This window comes from Amblyraja radiata, chromosome 11 (assembly GCF_010909765.2).
Source record: "Amblyraja radiata isolate CabotCenter1 chromosome 11, sAmbRad1.1.pri, whole genome shotgun sequence".
In the NCBI taxonomy this organism is placed as follows: domain Eukaryota; kingdom Metazoa; phylum Chordata; class Chondrichthyes; order Rajiformes; family Rajidae; genus Amblyraja; species Amblyraja radiata.
Window position 1 is genome coordinate 55,987,949 of NC_045966.1, and position 20,621 is coordinate 56,008,569.

Below are 20,621 nucleotides of genomic sequence, written 5' to 3' on the forward strand. Positions count from 1 at the left end.
CGCTGAGTTATTCCAGCTTTTTGTGTCTATCTGCAGAGACCAAGCTGAATATTCGACTTAGCAATGAGGTAGATGGATTTTTTTACACAAAGAGCTTCAAGGGGTATGGGGAGAGAACAGGAAGATGATATGTAAATAAAGAACCATCTGATTGCACTGAACATTGCAGTAGCCTCAAAAGATTGAATGACCTACTCTTGCTCCGGTTTGCTTATACTTGTATCTTACCATTCCAGATTGTTTATTTTTTCTCTCCTCCGTTCTTATTTATTTCCTACTATCTACACCTCCGACAGACTGATCAGCTGTGGTTAAAAAGTCATCACTGCGCCCTCACTGGTGCCAGTATCACCTGTGTCATTGTCTTAAGGAATAGGAGTAGAACTAGGCCATTGGGCCCATCATCCATTCAATCATGGCTGATCTATCTCTCCATCCTAATCCCATTCTCCTGCCTTCTCCCCATAACCTATGACACCTGTAATATGCGGGGATTTGGGTACTTTAGAAATGGCAGGCATCTGTTAAAAAAACTGGGCTTCACTGATAGTGACAATACATTGCAAGGTGCTGGACACCCATGTGACCTAATTTGCTCCAGTAAGTCAGGATCTCTGAAGACCTCTGAAGACGCCATGGGAAGCTTCTGCCCATATGACTCACCTGTCACCACCAAGTCTGGGTTCCTAAAGTGCTTTCTGTTAATGTTTCAGTACACTGACGACTAATGCATGTCTGTGATTGATTGGGGTAGCTTGATGTTTCTGCTTTGTTTCAGTACCTTCCCGCCAGTATGTGTGATTGGTTAAAGGCGGTTGCCTCACCCGATATGTATTTACTTTGTATCCTGTGTACAGAATAGGTGCAATGATTGGTTTGTAGGGATTGCCTCCCCTCTGCACTTTCGTGCCGTTAGTTTTCCCGCCACTGTATAGGGGTATAAAAGGGTGGGCAATTCGTTAGGGCGTGTCAGTTGTCTTTCCTTCTGCAACAAGGCTGCTGAGGACCCGAGTGAGAGGATCCAAGGCCGGCCCCGCGGTGCTGTATACAAATAAAGAAGGGTTTGGACTCCAGTGTTCGACTTAGTAGTTTTACGAACCAGACTAGGGAGTATTAGATCCAGAATCAACACCAGTACTAATCAATAATCTATCTATATCCACTGACTTGGCCTCTACAGCCTTCCACAGATTCACCACCCTCTGACGAAATAAATTTCTCTTCATCGCCTTCCTAAAAGAATGTCCTTCAATTCTGAGGCTATGACCTCTAGTCCTAGACTCTCCCACTAATAGAAACATAGAAACATAGAAATTAGGTGCAGCAGTAGGCCATTCGGCCCTTCGAGCCTGCACTGCCATTCAATATGATCATGGCTGAGCATCCAACTCAGTATCCCGTACCTGCCTTCTCTCCATACCCTCTGATCCCCTTAGCCACAAGGGCCACATCTAACTCCCTCTTAAATATAGCCAATGAACTGGCCTCAACTACCCTCTGTGGCAGAGAGTTCCAGAGATTCACCTCTGTGTGAAAAAAGTTTTTCTCATCTCGGTTTTAAAGGATTTCCCCCTTATCCTTAAGCTGTGACCCCTTGTCCTGGACTTCCCCAACATCGGGAGCAATCTTCCTGCATCTAGCCTGTCCAACCCCTTAAGAATTTTGTAAGTTTCTATAAGATCCCCTCTCAATCTCCTAAATTCTAGAGTATAAACCAAGTCTATCCAGTCTTTCTGCATAAGACAGTCCTGACATCCCAGCAATCAGTCTGGTGAACCTTCTCTGCACTCCCTCTATGGCAATAATGTCCTTCCTCAGATTTGGAGACCAAAACTGTACGCAATACTCCAGGTGTGGTCTCACCAAGACCCTGTACAACTGCAGTAGAACCTCCCTGCTCCTATACACAAATCCTTTTGCTATGAAAGCTAACATACCATTCGCTTTCTTCACTGCCTGCTGCACCTGCGTGCCTACTTTCAATGACTGGTGTACCATGACACCCAGGTCTCGCTGCATCTCGCCTTTTCCTAATCGGCCACCATTTAGATAACAGTCTGCTATCCTATTTTTGCCACCAAAATGGATAACCTCACATTTATCCACATTATACTGCATCTGCCAAACATTTGCCCACTCACCCAGCCTATCCAGGTCACCTTGCAGTCTCCTAGCATCCTCCTCACAACTAAAACTGCCCCCCAGCTTAGTGTCATCCGCAAACTTGGAGATATTGCCTTCAATTCCCTCATCCAGATCATTAATATATATTGTAAATAGCTGGGGTCCCAGCACTGAGCCTTGCGGTACCCCACTAGTCACTGCCCGCCATTGTGAAAAGGACCCTACTCTTTGCTTCCTGTTTGCCAGCCAGTTCTCTGTCCACATCAATACTGAACCCCCAATGCCGTGTGCTTTAAGTTTGTATACTAATCTCTTATGTGGGACTTTGTCGAAAGCCTTCTAGAAGTCTAGATACACCACATCCACTGGTTCTCCCCTATCCAAGCTACTAGTTACATCCTCGAAAAATTCTGTAAGATTCGTCAGACATGATTTACCTTTCGTAAATCCATGCTGACTTTGTCCAATGATTTCACCACTTTCCAAATGTGCTGCTATCCCATCTTTAATAACTAACTAGCAGTTTCCCCACTACCGATGTTAGACTAACTGGTCTGTAATTCTCCGTTTTCTCTCTCCCTCCCTTCTTAAAAAGTGGGGTTACATTTGCTACCCGCCAATCCTCAGGAACTACTCCAGAATCTAAAGAGTTTTGAAAGATTATTACTAATGCATCCACTATTTCTGGAGCTACTTCCTTAAGTACTCTGGGACGCAGCCTATCTGGCCCTGGGGATTTATCGGCCTTTATTCCATTCAATTTACCCAACACCACTTCCCGACTAACCTGGATTTCACTCAATTCCTCCAACTCCTTTGACCCGCGGTCCCCTGCTATTTCCGGCAGATTATTTATGTCTTCCTTAGTGAAGACGGAACCAAAGTAGTTATTCAATTGGTCTGCCATATCCTTGTTCCCCATGATCAACTCACCTGTTTCTGACTGCAAGGGACCTACATTTGTTTTAACTAATCTCTTTCTTTTCACATATCTATAAAAACTTTTGCAGTCAGTTTTTATGTTCCCTGCCAGTTTTCTTTCATAATCTATTTTTCCTTTCCTAATTAAGCCCTTTGTCCTCCTCTGCTGGTCTCTGAATTTCTCCCAGTCCTCTGGTATGCTGCTTTTTCTGGCTAATTTGTACGCATCATCCTTCGCTTTGATACTATCCCTGATTTCCCTTGTTATCCACGGATGCACTACCTTCCCTGATTTATTCTTTTGCCAAACTGGGATGAACAATTTTTGTAGTTCATCCATGCAGTCTTTAAATGTCTTCCAATGGAAACATCTTCTCCACATCCACTCTATCCAAGCCTTTCACTATTCTGTATGTTTCAATGAGGTCCCCCCTCATTCTTCTAAACTACAGCGAGCACAGGCCATCTTCATCTCAATCCTATCACTGACATCTCCTTTGTTCTCTCCACCTCTCTCGGTACAAGACAAAGGAGTTAGTTATTGACTTCAGGAAGCCTGGTGGAGTACATGCCCCAATCGATATAAATGGTGAGACAATGGAAATGGTTGAGAGCTTCAAGCTCCTCAGTGTTAACTTTACCAATGTTCTGTCATGGATCATTCACATTCTGACAGTCAGGAAGGCACATCACCACCTCTACTTCCCCAGGAGACTGAGGAAATTCAGCATGAATCCAGTAACTCTGATAAACTTGTACAGATGCGCCATAGAAGTGATACTGTTTGGTTGCATCAAAGCTTGGTTTGAGAATAGTTCAGCCCAAGAACACAAGAAATAGCAGAGAGTTGTAGATGTAGTCGTCCAGTGCATCACACAGACCTGACAACCATTAATTCCACCTACACTTCTCACAGCCTCGGAAAAGCAGCTAACATAATCAAAGACTTGTCCCACTCTGGTTATTTCGTCTTCTGTCAGATGGGAGCAGGGAGGTACAGAAGAACATAATATTTTAGAAGTTTTCCAATCCGGTTTTAAATCCCTGCACAGCACCGAATCAGCCCTTTTAAGAGTTTTTAATGATATTTTTTTAGCTACTGGCCGTGGTGACTGTGTTACCCTTGTGCTTTTAGATTTGACTGCTGCTTTTGACACAGTGGATCATGAAATATTGATCTCACGTTTGAAGCAGTGGATGGGTATCAGGGGCATAGCACTGGAGTGGTTCAGGTCGTACCTGGCTGATCGAACTTTCTGTGTCAGCCTTGGGGACTCTGTATCCTCCTCTGCTCCTCTCTCGTGTGGGGTCCCACAGGGCTCAGTTCATGGCCCTCTCCTCTTTTCTCTCTATTTGCTCCCACTTGGTTCCATACTTAGGAAGCACGGAAATTCATTCCACTTTTATGCAGACGACAGTCAGATTTATGTGCCTCTTAAAAAGAAGGATGAACACTCTGTCGGACTGTTACTTGAGTGTCTCAATGACATAAAGGCCTGGATGGCTCTGAACTTTTTTTAATTTAATGATAAAAAGACAGATGTAATGGTTTTTGGTGGCACCACTGGGGCCCCCCCTGTAGATCTGGGCTCCCTGGCCCAGTATATCAAACCAAGCATCACAAACCTAGGGGTTAAAGTGGACCCTGAGCTTAAATTTGACAGTCAGATCAAGGCTGTTGTTAAATCAAGCTTTTTCCATTTGAGGCAGCTGGCCAAAATAAAGCCAATTCTGTCAAGGCAGCACTGAGACGGTAATCCACGCCTTTGTTACCACTCGGCTGGATTACTGCAATGCACTGTATGTGGGGGTTAGTGGGTCCTCCATCGCCCGTCTCCAGATGGTACAGAATGCAGCTGTACGTCTTTTAACTGGCACACGTAAACATGAGCACATTTCGCACATTTTAGCCTCACTCCACTGGTTGCCTATTCAGTTTAGGATCCATTTAAAAATTATTTTATTTGCTTTTAAATCCCTAAATGGTCTTGCCCCGCCCTACCTATCTGAGCTTCTACACCCTTATACACCCGCCCGCTCTCTCAGGTCAGATAATCATCTGCTCCTGAGTGGGCCTAAAACTAAGCGGAAGCTCAGAGGGGACCGTGCCTTTGCTGTGTCGGCACCCAAATTATGGAACGATCTGCCTCTCCACATTAAACAGGCCTCTTCTCTGTCTGTTTTTAAATCACTTCTTAAAACCCATCTCTTCTCCGTGGCCTTTGATACCCAGTAAGATGTCGACTTTATTTACTTGATTTAATTTCTTATTTTGATTGCTTTATTGCGTGGCTATTATTTTTCTCATGTTTTATGTCTTTTAATTTATTGTTGTATTTCATATGTAATTTTTGCAGCTTATGTGAGCTGTTATGTTATGTTCTGTTATGTTGTCTGTTTATGATGTCTTGTTTATTCTTCTGTACAGCACTTTGGTCAACATTGGTTGTCTTAAAGTGCTTAACAAATAAAGTTGGATTGGATTGGATTGGATACAGAAGCTTGAAAGCACACACCGCCAGTCCACCAGATGCGCACTACCAGACTCAGGAAATTTTCTTCTGTGTTATCAGGCTTCTGAACAGCCCTTCCATAAGCTGGTGTAGTGTCCGATTCACCTCAACCCCATTGGACTTTGTCTATGGAAATGATGCGCTACAATGCTGAGCACTCTGGATTTTTGTTCCATCTATTGTACTCGAGTTTGACTTGATTGCATGTATGTATGTATGGTACATCTGGTCTGTTTGGATAGCGTTCAAAACAAAACATTTCACTGTACCTCACTACACATGACAATAATAAACCTAAACCAATCCACCTCTTGCACCCCACATCCTCACCACCCCACACCCCATAAAAATGTTCAGTGTTCAGAGTCATTGCGAGTAACTAACCTTTTTTCTTGAAGAGGTCACTGCGCACAATATTAGTCAAGGACTGGATCTTCTGTTTCTGCAGCTTATTCGGTGGAATGCCAGTGTAAAACTCCAACAGGAGCCGACTGCATAGAAAGAGACAAAACAATTATTATCTGTTCAAAAAGGAACTGCAGATGCTGGAATATCGAAGGTACACAAAATTGCTGGGGAAACTCAGCGGGTGCAGCAGCATCTATGGAGCGAAGGAAATAGGCGACGTTTCGGGCCAAAACCCTTCTTCAGACAATTATTATCTGCCTTGGCACTCCAGGATATAAGTAAGACCAGAACTGAGGGAGTGCTACCATGTCACAGCTGGCTGGCTTAATGGGAAATGGCTGTTCAACTAATAACCAGTGAAATAAAACAATTCCATACTGTGGTAGAGTTTAGCCCCGATAACCACACACACTTCAGTCTACCGTACCAAGAAATGATTAACAAAAGGCAGGTAGTGGTGTAGGTGTTGCCGCGCTGTTTCAGTGACCCTGGTTTAATCTTAAGCTCTCATGCTGTCTATGTGGAGCAAGCATGTAATTTTACATGTATCCCCTGTAAGTGCATGGATTTCCTACAGGAATTCTTGCTTAATCTCACATCCCAAAGATGTGGGGGATTGGGAGGTTAATTAGCCCTTGTAAATTGCCCCGAGTGTATAGGTAAGTGGTAGACTTGATTGAGTGAACAACACAGCATCGAAACAGGCCTTTAGACTTAAGATGGACACAAAAAGCTGGAGTAACTCAGCAGGACAGGCAGCATCTCTGGAGAGAAGGAATAGGTGACGTTTCGGGTTGAGACCCTTCTTCAGTCTTTAGACTTTACAGACACAGCACAGAAACAGGACTTTCAGCCCACAGAGTCCGCAGAGACTAGCAATCACCCCATACACAAGCACTATCCTACACACTAGGGAAAATTTACAAATTTGCCAAGGTCAATTAACTTACAAACCTGTACATCTTTGGACAGTGGAAGGAAACCGGAGTACCCGAAGAAAACCCACTTGGTCACAGGGAGAATATACTAACTCCGTACAGACAGTACCCTTAGTCAGGAGCGAACCCGGGTCCCTGCCACTTTAAGGCAGCAACTCTACCGCTTCATCACAGTGCTACCTCCTTCGGCCCACCAAGTCCATGTTGGCTATCGGTCACCCGTTCACAGTAGTTGTTTTTATGTTATTCCACTTTCACATCCATTCACTGCATGATGGGGGCAATTTACAGAGGCCAATTAACCTACAAAACCCGCACATCTTTGGGATGAGGGAGGAAACTGGAGCAACTGAAGAAAACCCATGTGATCATAAGGAGAACATGCAAACTTCACACATACAGTAACCAAGGAGAGGATCGAAACCAGAACTCTGACACTTTCATGCAGAAGCTCTACTAGCTGCACCACTGTGCTACTCTTATCTGGGGAGAATTGACGGGAATGTGAGAGTAACAGCAGGCAGACTAAATTAGTGGAGGATGGGATTACTCTATGAAGTAGCACAGACCCAATGGGCTGAATAACATTCTAATATATAGAAAATAGAATGTGTTATTCTTCTTATTACTGCTTACAAGACCTTGATAAATGTAAGGGCAGTGGGAGGGGGTGAATGCATGGGAGGGAGAGAGGGAGGGGAGGGGGGGGGGGGGGAAGAAGGGAGGAGAGGGGTGGTGGGGGTCGAAGTTTAAAGGAGATGGGAAGGGCAAGTATTTTTTACATAGCGAATAATGGGCACCTGGAACACACTGCCAGAGTTGGTGCAAGAATCAAGTCAAGTCAAGAGAGTTTATTGTCATGCGTCCCAGATAGGACAACAACATTCTTGCTTGCTGATCAGATAGGCTAGTGGTGTTTAAAAGGTTTTTAGATAGTCATGTGAATCTGCAAGGAATGGAAGGATATGGATCACGTGCAGGCAGAGGAGATCCACTGGCCATTATGTTCAGCACAGACACGATGGGCCAAAGGGCCTGTTCCTCTATTGTACTGTTCTACGCTCAAAAGGTTGACTCTTACTTGATGCATTAGGACAGTGAGACACCTAAAATGTGCTGCTTCTTCTGCTTGATTATAAAGCATTTCACAAAGTCATTAAGATGATGTATGAATATTTCTGTCTAGTTGATATATTCAGTCCTTGAATAGATTAATAATAAAGAATAAGGGCTGGGAATGGTTATTGCCTGACTTAATAAGTCTGTAGGTACAGCTGATGGTATCAACCTAAAAGAATTGGGAGAGAGCAACTCATTGTGTCTCAGGTAGGAGAACATTCCTCAGTCTTGTCAGATTATAAACATTGCTGGTTTGTTACTCATTGGTTATGCTGGTCATGTCAATTTGCAGCATGGACTCAGAGCACAGCAGGCAACCCTGTCTGTTTATTAGTGCATAGCTAAACCTGCGGAGAATGCATTTAACTCCATGTAAACTGGCAGTGACAGAGGTCAGGCAGCCTTCACAGTCCATGCTTCACCATCCGCATGCTGTGAGCGACCACGGGACTGGAATGAACTTTTTAAACAGGATGGGAAATGAAGGAATTGAACGGTCTGCTGCCTTCTTTGTGCCCCTGTGGTTTGGTCATCAACAAAACATTCAAATCACAGAGAAGAAGCAATTGCGCTTCCACCAGAACTCTCTGGAGACATTAACATCCAAATAATTGTCCCTGTTCATCAGCCTCCAAAATGGTGATGAATCCACAATAATATCTTTGAGCAAGAATAGGGCAAAACATCAAACAGGATGACCAGTGTGAGAGGGCAATAGACTAATTCACTGGCACATGCACGGCAAACATAATCGGTTAAAATGAAGATACAATCACAGGTATGGTTGCATTAATCAGATTGCTATGGGTTTCATTTTCATACTATAATATAAGGAGGGTTCGGGGAAGATTTGGGAAACTGCCAAAGGAACAGTTCTCCTACACATTTCCAAATGGCGTCCTGTGCTAGAATAGGTTGTGCTTAGACTAAGTATTGGAGACAAGTGTGTGTATGACATTGTCAAGGGTTAATGCTGTACAAGGCCATTAGAATACTCGTAGTCCCCAGCATTATGAAGGTTTGCGTTCCTTGTAAATGGTTTGTATCGCCATTATCCGTAACACGAAGCATTGACGCATTGAGAAATACAAGAAAAACGTGTTTATTTACTTTTTTTCCCTCTCACATAAATTCCGTGAGTGTAAATTTTATTCTGAGTCACAATTTTTTGGGTAGTGGTTTGTGAATTCTGCAAGGGAAAATTTATGAACAACTATAATGTGTGGCCACCTGTACTGCAGTTGCATTAAAGAATTACATTTTGTAATATTTTATGTTACATAATCTTATTGCAATGCCTTGTGCTATTTGTAGTGGTTGGCAATATATTAATTCATTTATAGTGTCTGCTCATTCTTAATGAACATTAAAGAACTTCTGTGTAAGAAGGAACTGCAGATGCTGGTTTAAACCGAAGATAGACAAAAAGTTGGAGTAACTCAGCGGGACAGGCAGCATCTCTGGATAACTTCCGTTTAGTGTTGCTCTATAAACTTTGAGAGAAAGTTTCCAAGGCATAAAACATTCACACTTGAGGTAATTCTCATGGTATAATTCTATGTTAAGTGCACGTTAAGCATTTATAGCTAATCCAAGGAATGTTTTCAAGATCTTTGACTGATACTACACTTGAGTGTTTCTTTAATTCCCTTTTAAATGTTGCTATTGAAACTGCAGCCACCATTATTTGAGCAGTGCCACCCCAATCAAAATAACCATCTGAATAAAGAAATAAAATGACCGACTTGCATTGAAATTGTCCTCATTTGGCACTACTGGGGAATGGCTTGAAAGCCAGTCCCGAGCAATGAATTCAAACTCTGTGTAGGAGTGAACTGCAGCTGCTGGATTACACCGAAGATAGACACAAAATGCTGGAGTAACTCAACGGGACAGCCAGGCAGCATCCCTGGATAGTAGAATGAGTGACGTTATGGGTCGAGACCCTTCTTCAGGCTCAGATTGAAGAAGGATCTTGACCCAAAACTTCACCCATTCCTTCTAAATCAACTCTAAGGTCAATTAGCCAAAGGATGTTCTGTGAAATGTCACCATGAGCAAAGGAACTACACCAAAAATGGCCTTACTCTAATGCCATTAATTGGCGATCTGTGTAAATGCCATGGGAAGAAATGGAAATATCAGTCATACAGCATAGAAATAGACCCTTCAGCCCATTGAGTCTGTGCCAACTATCAAGCACTACCGACACTAACCCCAATTTACTCTTCCCACACTACAAGGTGGCACGGTGGCATAGAGGTAGAGCTACTGCCTTACAGCACGAGAGACCCAGGTTTGATCCTGACTACACGTGCTTCTCTGTACGGAGTTTATTCGATCTCCCCGTGACCTATGTGTGCTTTCTCCGAGATCTTCTGTTTCAGACAATCGGAAAATAGTCAATATTACCAAAGCAGAACAGTGGAAACTACAAGCCAGTTAGTCTGACTTCAGTGGTTGGTACAATTTTAAAGTCCATTACAAAGGATGAGGTTACGGAGTACTTAGAAGTACATGATAAAAAAGGCCGGTCAGCATGGTTTTGTGAAGGGAAGATCTTGCCTGACAAATCTACAGGAATTCCTTGAAGAAGTAAATAGCAGACAGACAAAGGAGCGTTTTCTCTCTGGATTTTTAGAAAGCCTTTGTTAAGGTGCCACATGTGAGGCTGCTAAGGAAGATGAGAGCTCATGGTATCAAAGGGCAGATACTAGCATGGATAGCAGGTTGGCTGGATGGCAGAAGGCAAAGAGTGGCAATAAATGGGGCTTTTCCTGGTTGACTGCAAGTGACTAGCAGAGCTCTGCAGGGCTCGGTGCTGGGGCCACTATTTTTCATGTTGTATATTAATGATTTGGATGAGGGGATTGAAAGCTTTGTGGCCAAGTTTGCAGATTAAATCAAAATAGGTGGAGGGGCAGGTAGTGTAGAGAAAGCAGGGACTCTGCAGAAGGACTTGGACTGGTTGGGAGAGTGGGCAGAGAAGTGGCAGATGGAATATAGTGCAGCAAAGTGCAGAGCCATGTATTTTAGTAGCAGGAATATAGATGTAGAAAACTTTCTAAATGGGGAGACAATCCAGAAAATGGAGGTACAAAAGGACACGGGAGTGCTGGTGCAGGATTCCCAAAAAAGTTAATTTGCAAGTCGAATCGGTAGTAAGGAAGGCAAATGCAATGCTAGCATTTATTTCAAGAGGGCTGGAATACAAAAAACAGGGATGTAATGTTGAGGCTATATAAGGCGCTGGCCAGGCCGCATTTGGAGTATTGTGAGTAATTTTGGGCACCATATCTGAGGAAGGATGTGCTGGCTGTAGCGAGGGTCCAGAGAAGGTTTACAAGAATGATTCCAGGAATTAGTGGGTTGACATATGATGAGCGTTTGACGGCACTGAGCCTGGGGGGGGGACTTCATTGAAACTTACCAAATAGTGAAAGGCTTGGATAGAGTGGATGTGGAGAGGATGTTTCCGCTAGTGGGAGAGTCTAGGACTATAGGTCATAGCCTCAGAATTAAAGGACGGTCCTTTAAGGAGATGAAGGAATTTATTTTGTCATAGTGTGGTGAATCTGTGGAATTCTTTGCCAAAGAAGGCCGTGGAGGCCAAGTCAGTGGATATATTTAAGGCAGAGATAGATAGATTCTTGATTAGTATGGGTGTCAAGGGTTATGGGGAGAAGGCAGGAGAATGGGGTTAGAAGGGAGAGATAGATCAGCCATGAGTAAATGCCGTAGTAGTCTAGATGGGCCGAATGGCCAAATTCTGCTCCTATTACTTATGATTTTATATTTGTAGGCTAAAGGCTTGGTATAAATTTATCTATGTAAATTCGCCCCTAGTTTGTGTAGGGTAGTGTTATTGTGTAGGGATCGCTGGTCTGTGCGGATTCGGTGGGCCGATGGGCCCGTTTCCGCACTGTATCTCCAAACAATGAAATATCCTCGTAAAATAAGGTTAAGGACAATCCTAAAGAATTCCATACATATATTAAAATCAAAAGCATAATTAGAGAGCCAGTAGATCCCCTTAATCAACAAGTGGAGTCACAAGAAATAAGTGAATATCAGTGTCAATATAAGTTATGGGTGCCTGTCTGTATGGAGTTTGTACATTCTCCCCTTGACCTCTGTGGTTTTCTCCTAGAATTTAGGTTTCTTCCCACACTCCAAAGGCGCACAGGTTTGTCGGTTAATTGGCTTGGTAATAAATGCAAAAAATGCCCCTAGTGTTTGTAGGATAGTGTTAATGTGCGGGGATCACTGGTCGGTGCGGACTCGGTGGGCCGAAGGGCCTGTTTCCATGCTGTATCTTTACTAATTAAGCTAAACTATTAACCATGGAGAAGGACATGGAAGCTAGTGAGTTCATGGAAGAGAATAGTGATATGCTGAAGTATATTGACACCACCGAGGTATTGGTGGTCTTGAAGCACATCAAGGTGGATAAATCCACGGGGTATATCCACGGACATTGTGGGAATCAAGGGATGCAATTGCTGGGGCTCTGGCAGAGTAAATATATGTTTCCTTGTTTGCCACAGATATGATACCAGAAGATAGGAGGATTACTAATGTTGAGTCATTATTTAAGAAAGTTTCCAAGGATGTCGGAGAACTACAGGCTGACACACCTTACTTCAGGGGTGGGAAAGTTACCAGAAGGAATTCTGAGGGAGATGGTTTATTTATATTTGGAAAGGCAAGGCTTGATTAAGAATAGTCACTGAGGCTTGGTTCATGGGGCATCATGTTTCAAGACCAAGAGGATGGAGAAGGGCAAGTGGTGGATGTTGTCTACGTCAACCTTCATTGTGAGAAGGATTTTGAGGGGATGTGCATTGTGCAGCTCAAATCCTTTTAGCAGTTTCTGTCTCAGACTCAAACTGAACCTCAGAGAGTGGAAGCCTTACAGTCCTGCTGCCCACTACAATATTCAGCAGGGACAGTGCCTCTTCAGCAGGTGTTATCTTACCTCAGTAACTTGACGTCAAAGACTGTCTCCACATCATGCAGCACTGATGGTAAATACTTCAAAGAAGCAACCTGGTATCCAAAAAATATATATGAATTAGTGAAGCCTTACAATCCTACAGTTCATGCACATCAATTGTCTTCACAGCTTGAGAACTGATGGGCTGACAATAACTTGTGTATTCAAACACTCAGTGTTTCCTCTGCTGTTGAAGCAGTCTTTAAACCTCTGCAGGCTTGTTACAATCCCCATCCAAGGTTACGAATCATCCATGCAGCATTTCCAACATACTCACCATTTTAACGGGTGGGCTGAACGTGTCAGATATTAATTTCTGCTTCTGAATTGCTCTCGGACACCAATTTTAAGTAAACTGAGTTCTACCTCAGTGGAGCCAGATTGTTCCTCATCCTCACCACTATCTTCAGGCTTGGACTGACAGGGACCTGGACTTCCAATTGCCTTCATAACTTATTAATTGCAAACAGGCAACACGGCAGAGTTCCAGCCTGAAACATTGACCATCCCTTTAGCTCCACAGATGGCGAGTAACTCTGGCCTTTTGTTTTCAACTTTGATATCTACTAACTCAAGGAATATTTCATCACCTTGCTTTGCTATCTCTTATTGTAGAACATTAAAAATATGCTTGTTGAGTGAGGGAGTTTGAAATGTGATATAATGGGGGTATGAAAATTATTTTTTTGTTTGCTTCTTGGTTCTTCCTTTTATTTTCCCATCCTTGCTTATTTCTTTCATTTCTGCCCCTCATTCTTTAAGAATGAGATTAGTTTTTGTCTGTTGAATGTGTGGAAAGATGGGAGAAGAAGCATATGCCAGCAAGGAATGATATAAAGGGCAAGTAGAATTTAGTGCAAGACAGAAAATGGCCACAAAAAGCAGGAGGAATTCAGCGGGTCAGACAGCATCTCTGGAGAAAAGTAATAGGTGATGTTTTGGGTCAAGATCCTTCAGACTGAGAGTCAGGGGAAAGGGAAAGGGAGAGATGTAGAACAAATGAATGAAAAATATAAAAAATTACTCCAGTTTTTTGTGTCCATCTGCAGTTTAAACCAGCATCCTTCCTACAGTTCCTTCCGACACAAATAATGGCCAGTGGTGCTTTGGAAACATTGGACCACATTGAGCATGGATATAGTTTTTGTTTTAGTTTAGTTCAGAGATACAGTACGGAAACAGGTCCTTCGGCCCACCGAGTCGGCATCAACCAGCGATCACTGCACATTAACGCTATCCTACACTAGGTACAATTTTTACATATATACACCTGACCAATTAACCTACAAACCTGTACGTCTTTGGAGTGTGGGAGGAAACCAAGGATCTCAGAGAAAGCCCACGCAGGTCACGGGGAGAACGTACAAACTTCGTACAGACAGCACCCATAGCCAGCATCGAACCCGGGTCTCTGGCGCTGCAAATGCTGTAAGGCAGCAACTCTACCGCAGCGGCATCATGGCACCCTTTTTAGGAATATAGGAATTATAGCCCTCATATAGGAATGAGACCAATGGATCACCTCAGTCTGGAAAGGCCATGTTAATCTTATCTAATAATCTTATTCCACTCCTTCATATAATCTACAGAGTATCATGGACAGGTCGTTGAATAAATATTTATGATCATGAAGCTCTCCCAATACACAGTGTCACAGTAGGAGAGTTGGCTGTTGAAGAAGGTGGGTCTGATAATATATCAAATCAGCATGTGTAGAATCATAAATGATGTAGGATGGAAGAATGCCAATCAGTCCATTGAGTGCAGTGATCTTTAACCCATCCTTCTCTTCCCACTGTCATGCAAATGTCTCTCCTTCCAGCATTTACCCAATTCCTTTTTGAAGGCCGCTTATTAGATCTGTGCTCACCATCCCATCCTATTAAACTGTGCACACCAGATGAAAGCATTGCCAGTTTTCAAAAAGGAAACATATATCGGCATGAAATGAAAATTTATTTTAGGACTACTGATGACAAAAACACTGAATATTGTAATTAAATATACCCCTTATGGGCCTGTCCCACTTACACAAATTTTTTCGGCGACTGCTGGCACCCGTCATAGTTGCAGCAGGTTGCCGAAAATTTTCAACATAATTCAAATCCAGCAGCGACCAGAAAAAACTACGACTATTTGGGCGACTATTCATGAACATACAGGCATCACCCTATGACATGCTTGTATGGTCGTGAGTAGTCGACCAAATAGTCGTACCTTTTTCTGGTCGCTGCTGGATTTTTAACATGTTGAAAATTTTGCGGGACCTGCTGCGACTATGACGGGTGCTGGCAGTCGCTGAAAAAAATCGCGTAAGTGGGAGGGCCCTTCACAGGGACAATAGTCTCCACGATAACAGAGGTGAGTGTGGATTGTTTTTCTGTAGCTGATTATGAAAAAGACGACAATTTATTCAGCAATCTTTGTTATTGCCTTATAACAGGATTCATACATCTGTAGTATGTGAAGTGGCCACCTAACCTGCAGGAGTATTGTTGTCCCTTGCTGATTCGTCATGAGTCTGTTGATGGATTCAAACAGCCTTTTCAATGAGTCTTCAAACTCGGCTTGCTCCTTCTCCTCGTACAGTCTGAGAAAAAGAAAAGGGCTTTGATATCGAGAGACTGAAAATTCATTTTTCAAGCATAAGATACAATTTTTCATAAACTGCAAATAATAAGTAAACGTTTATAAGCAGAACACTTCAGAGAAAGGAACATGAAGCTCTTTGGTAGGCCTGAATTATATTGATTATGCAAAGCATTTTTTTGCATTTATGATGTTAGAGTTGTCGAGTCAAACATCAAAGAAACAGGCCCTTCAACCCACCAAATAGCAAGCACCTACTTACACCAATCTCATTTTTATCTACCTCAAGTTCCTATTATCTCTCCCCTGATTCTACCATTCACCTACAGTGACCAGTTTATCAATTTGTCATTTACAGAAGCCAATAATCCTACAAACCCACATGTCTTTGGGATGCAAGATGAAAGGGGAGCACACATACAAAACCAATGCAGTCATAGGGAAAGCATGAAAACTTCATACAGACAACACCGGAGGTCAGGATTGAACCAGGATCATCGGAGCAGGGACACAGCAGTTCCACTGGTTGAACTACAATGCTGCCTCAGTTCATGTCAGGTTCGGTTATCCTACTGTTCATGCATTCTCCTGTCTTCCAGCTCAAGGATCTGCTGGTGCATTTGTCCAAAATCATGAAGAAAATAAGATCAATCTACTCAATTGAAGGATGTTGAAATGTGACTGGACAACATTAATATTTTTCCCATATTGTGTAGCCTCCTTTTGCTCCTAATTTGTGAATCCAACTCATTAACAAATCGATACGCAAGTGCCGTCCGGATGTGAATTTGGACTGAGGTTGTAATTGAATGGACTGTGTTCTGCATATCAACATGCTTGATGAAAACCCAACAAGAAAAGAGGCAAAGATGTAGAAAAAAAATTAACTTGTTAACTGGAAGGACCGGTAAAGGGCACAACAGTTTTGACTTTTCAACCTTAAAATCCCTAAATAATCTTATATGTTTCAATAAGACTCATTGATTCCAACTCTTTGTTTCCTGTCTGCCAACCAATTTTCTATCCATGTCAGTACCCTACCCCCAATGCCATGTGTTCTAATTTTGCCCACTAATCTCCTATGTGGGACCTTATCAAAGGCTTTCTGAAAGTCCAGGTACACTACATCCATCCACTGGCTCTGTCTTATCCATTTTCCTAGTTACATCCTCAACAAATTCCAGAAGATTAGTCAAGCATGATTTCCCCTTCGTAAATCCATGCTGACCGATCCTGTTACTGCTACACAAATGTGACGCTATTTCATCTTTTATAATTGACTCAAGCATCTTCCCCACCACCGATGTCAGGCTAACTGGTCTATAATTCCTTGTTTTCTCTCTCCCTCCTTTCTTAAAAAGTGGGATAACATTAGCTACCCTCCAATCCACAGGAACTGATCCTGAATCTGTAGAACATTGGAAAATGATCACCAATGCATCCACGATTTCTAGAGCCACGTAATTTAAGTACCCTAGGATGTAGACCAGAAGGCCCTGTGGATTTATCAGCCTTCAGTCCCATCAGTCTACCCAACACCATTTCCTCCCGAATTTGAATTTCTTTCAGTTCCTCCATCACCCCAGATCCTCTGGCCACTGGTACATCTGGGAGATTGTCTGTGTCTTCCTTAGTGAAGACAGATCCGATCCAAAGTACCTTTTCAACTCGTTTGGCATTTCCTCGTTCCCCATAATAAATTAATCTGTTTCTGTCTTCAAGGGACCCACCTATGTTCTATCCAAGTGGAAAAATCAAGTGGATGATGCATTGGAAATCAATGAGAACACAAAGAGCAGGAGAAATTCATTTGGTTCTCTTCTTTTCTTCCCTTTTCAAGACTAATTCTATTTTTTTTGCCCATATTTCTTTAAAAGCAGTATTTGATTCTTCTTCCCCGAGGCATTCCTGCCTGTAATTTGAGGCAGGTTAATAATACAAAACATGCTTTATAAATACAATCCACATGTTGTACTTTGCCTCTTTGCTGGAAAGGTTGAGCTGCAGGGTCTCCACGAGGCCCTGTGGAAGGCTGATGCTTCTGCAAAGCTTTCTATTGCCCTCCAAGTATTTCACTGAAGATACCGTTAGCCTTCGCTTCAACAAAGGCCTCGCCCCAGGGACCTTGACCTGAACCACCTTGCATCATGTCAGCTTCCATTTGGAAAACTGAGAAGCTGTCCTCTTATTTTCTGACTATCTTCCAAAATATGTGTCAGCAACTTTGTCTTATCTTAGAAATGCCAAATGGAAACAGGCCCAGCAACTCATAAAGTCCATGCCAACCATTGATCACCTGTTCACAATAGTTCTATATTATTTCATTCACTGCCTACATGAGGGGCAATTTACAGAGGCCAATTAAACCACAAACCCGCACATCTTTGGGATGTGGGAGGAAACCGAAGCACCCAGAGGAAACCCACGCGATCACAGAGAACAGACAGTACGAGTCCAGGTCATGCTCGAGTCCCAGTCTCTGGCACTGAGGCAATAGGTCTCCATCATGCACCAGTATGCTACCCTGATCACAGCCAATCATGATACTGACCCCACATCTGGCCCGCTGTGATATTCCTAACAAATCGTTACCTTACACAGATTCTCAAGTCCCCTCACCTACTCGCCAAATCTGAACCTCCCTCACCCTTCTCAGGCTTTTCATCATCATACCCCAACCAGGCCCCCTACTTGTGATCACCTCATCAATGATTCCAGTTATTCAGTGCATTCACCAAGGCGAGGATATCAAAGCAAGGAAAGCACTTTGTGCCAAGTGGTGTCCAATGAATTTACAGTTGTGCCTCATACACAGTAGAACTTGTCTTGGGCATTTAAAAAGATACATTGGGCTCATTATATGTCTACCACCAGTGGAACCATCACAACATTAATCCTTTCATGCTCCCTTGGAATCTTATGTTTTAATAAACTCTCTCCACATTCACACAAATCCCAGAGATTACAGATCAAACTTCTCAGCCATTCGTTTTAGGACAACCATCCCGTCTGATGAATTAAAGCCATGTCCCACTGTACGAGTTAATTCAAGAACACTCCCGAGTTTAAAAAAAAAAATCAAACTCGTGGTAAGCACGTAGAATGAACGTAGCGGGTACGTCGGAGCTCGAGGACGTCTCTTAGCGCCTCGTACGCTAACGGCAGGTACTCGGGAAACGCGGTTAGCTCGGGAAGATTCATGAAGATTTTTCAACATGTTGAAAAATGTCCACGAAAGCCCCGAGTACCTACGATTTACGGCCATTACCGTAAATCTCCGAGTACAAATCAGGGGAAACTCGGGAGAACTCTTGAATGAGCTGGTACAGTGGGACAGGGCTATTAGGCACCCCAGTGCTGGTATATCCTCTTAGGTAAAGGAGTCAAAACTATTTACACTACTCCAAGTGTGATGTCACCCATGCCCTATACATGTGAAACTATGCTTCTTTATGTGTAAATCGTTAAACTGCAAGAAAATGCAGAGCGTTTTAGAAACAAGGAACTGCAAATGCTGGTGTACAATAAATGTACAACACAATGTGTTGGAGTAACTTAACAGGCCAGGCAACATTCCTGGGGAACATGGATAGATGACATTTTGGGTTTCAAATATTTTTCAGACTGGTTCAACTGCATAGTTGTGGATGTAGCCAAGTCCATCACCAAGACCAGACTACTGACCAATGACTCCATCTACAATTCATGCTACAGCATGTTGGTCAACCTGATCAAAGACTTGTCCCACCCTGGTCATTCATTTTTCTCTCTTCATCTGATGGGCAAAAGGTACAGAAGCTTGAAAGCACATTTCAGCTGTCTCGGGAGCAGCTTCTTGCCCTCTCTTATCAGGCTCCTGAACAGTCCATCCATAAGAATGGTTAAGGGCCTGTCCCACTTTCACAACCTAATTCACAACCTTTTTTACTGGTGGACATTTTTCATCATGCTAGAAAAAACGCCATGACCTACTTGATGCCACGAGTACCTACGACTAGCATCACAACCTCCTATGATCTACCAACAACCTCCTAAGACCTCCTACGACCATGCTACAAGTATGAGTCAAGGACAAGGTTGTGAATTAGGTTGTGAATTTGTGGGACAGGCCCTTTACTGTTACCCCATTACAGGCATTGGACTTTGTCTAGGGATCTGCTGTGCTACATTCTGTGATATATTCTGCACTCTGGATCATCGCCTTTGCTCTACCTATTATATTTGAGTTTGACTTGTTTGTAGTTATCCTCCATTATAATCTGATCTGATTTAATAGCATGCAAAACAAAGCTTTTCACCATATCTCGGTACACGTGACAATAATAAAAACTAAACCTAAAACCTCTTACCCCCAGTAATAAAGTCTTATTAACCTTCATATTTTGCCTTCTTATTTACTTGTTGTGACTGCAAAGATTTTCTGTTTCTTCGACAAGAACACATAGATCTCACTATACGGCAGTTGTGCTATATTGTGTTTCCATAATGAGAATTGGATATAATGCCACGGACAAATTATCAAATGTTATTTGTAACATGTGGGCCAAATTGGTTATAACATGATTCTGGTCAGGGAGAATAATTCCACTAAATATGGAAGTTATTTTAGAAAATGTGAAACAGAAGAAAAACTGTCTCAAAAAAACTCAAAGAAAAGTTTCCATGTAACCTGCAGTAACCAGACAACATTGACTGTTACGCACTCTGTCAGTTTCACCACAGGTAGCCATGGCAATCACTTCTCTTAACACTTATGCAATGATATTCTTAAACAATGTAACACACAACCATCAGTATCTTAGCGTGCAGTAACAAAAATAAACTTAAAGAACTTTTGTTTTTGGAAAATCCCCAAGGAAAAATAACTTTGTTATTATGAATTTGAAACTCTAGCCCGTAACCCCCTTTTCCTCATTGATACAAATTGTTTTTAACAGCATGATTTTCTAAAGCACAAGATTGTCACAAGGCTGTGGAGGCCAAGTCAATAGATTTTTTTAAATAGATTCTTCA

The 20,621-nt window shown here is 42.6% G+C and overlaps 1 protein-coding gene across 1 annotated transcript in view; it reads right to left on the minus strand.

Annotated features, from left to right (window-relative positions):
- Nucleotides 1-20,621, minus strand: part of dock2 (dedicator of cytokinesis 2) — a 703,541-nt gene that overhangs the window by 484,624 nt on the left and 198,296 nt on the right. The window contains exons 23-25 of the mRNA XM_033029960.1: nucleotides 15,501-15,609; nucleotides 13,002-13,072; nucleotides 5,943-6,049 (exon numbers count right to left, since the gene is read on the minus strand). Of these exons, the coding sequence (XP_032885851.1) occupies nucleotides 5,943-6,049; nucleotides 13,002-13,072; nucleotides 15,501-15,609 (287 nt within the window). The remainder of the gene's footprint in view (nucleotides 1-5,942; nucleotides 6,050-13,001; nucleotides 13,073-15,500; nucleotides 15,610-20,621) is intronic.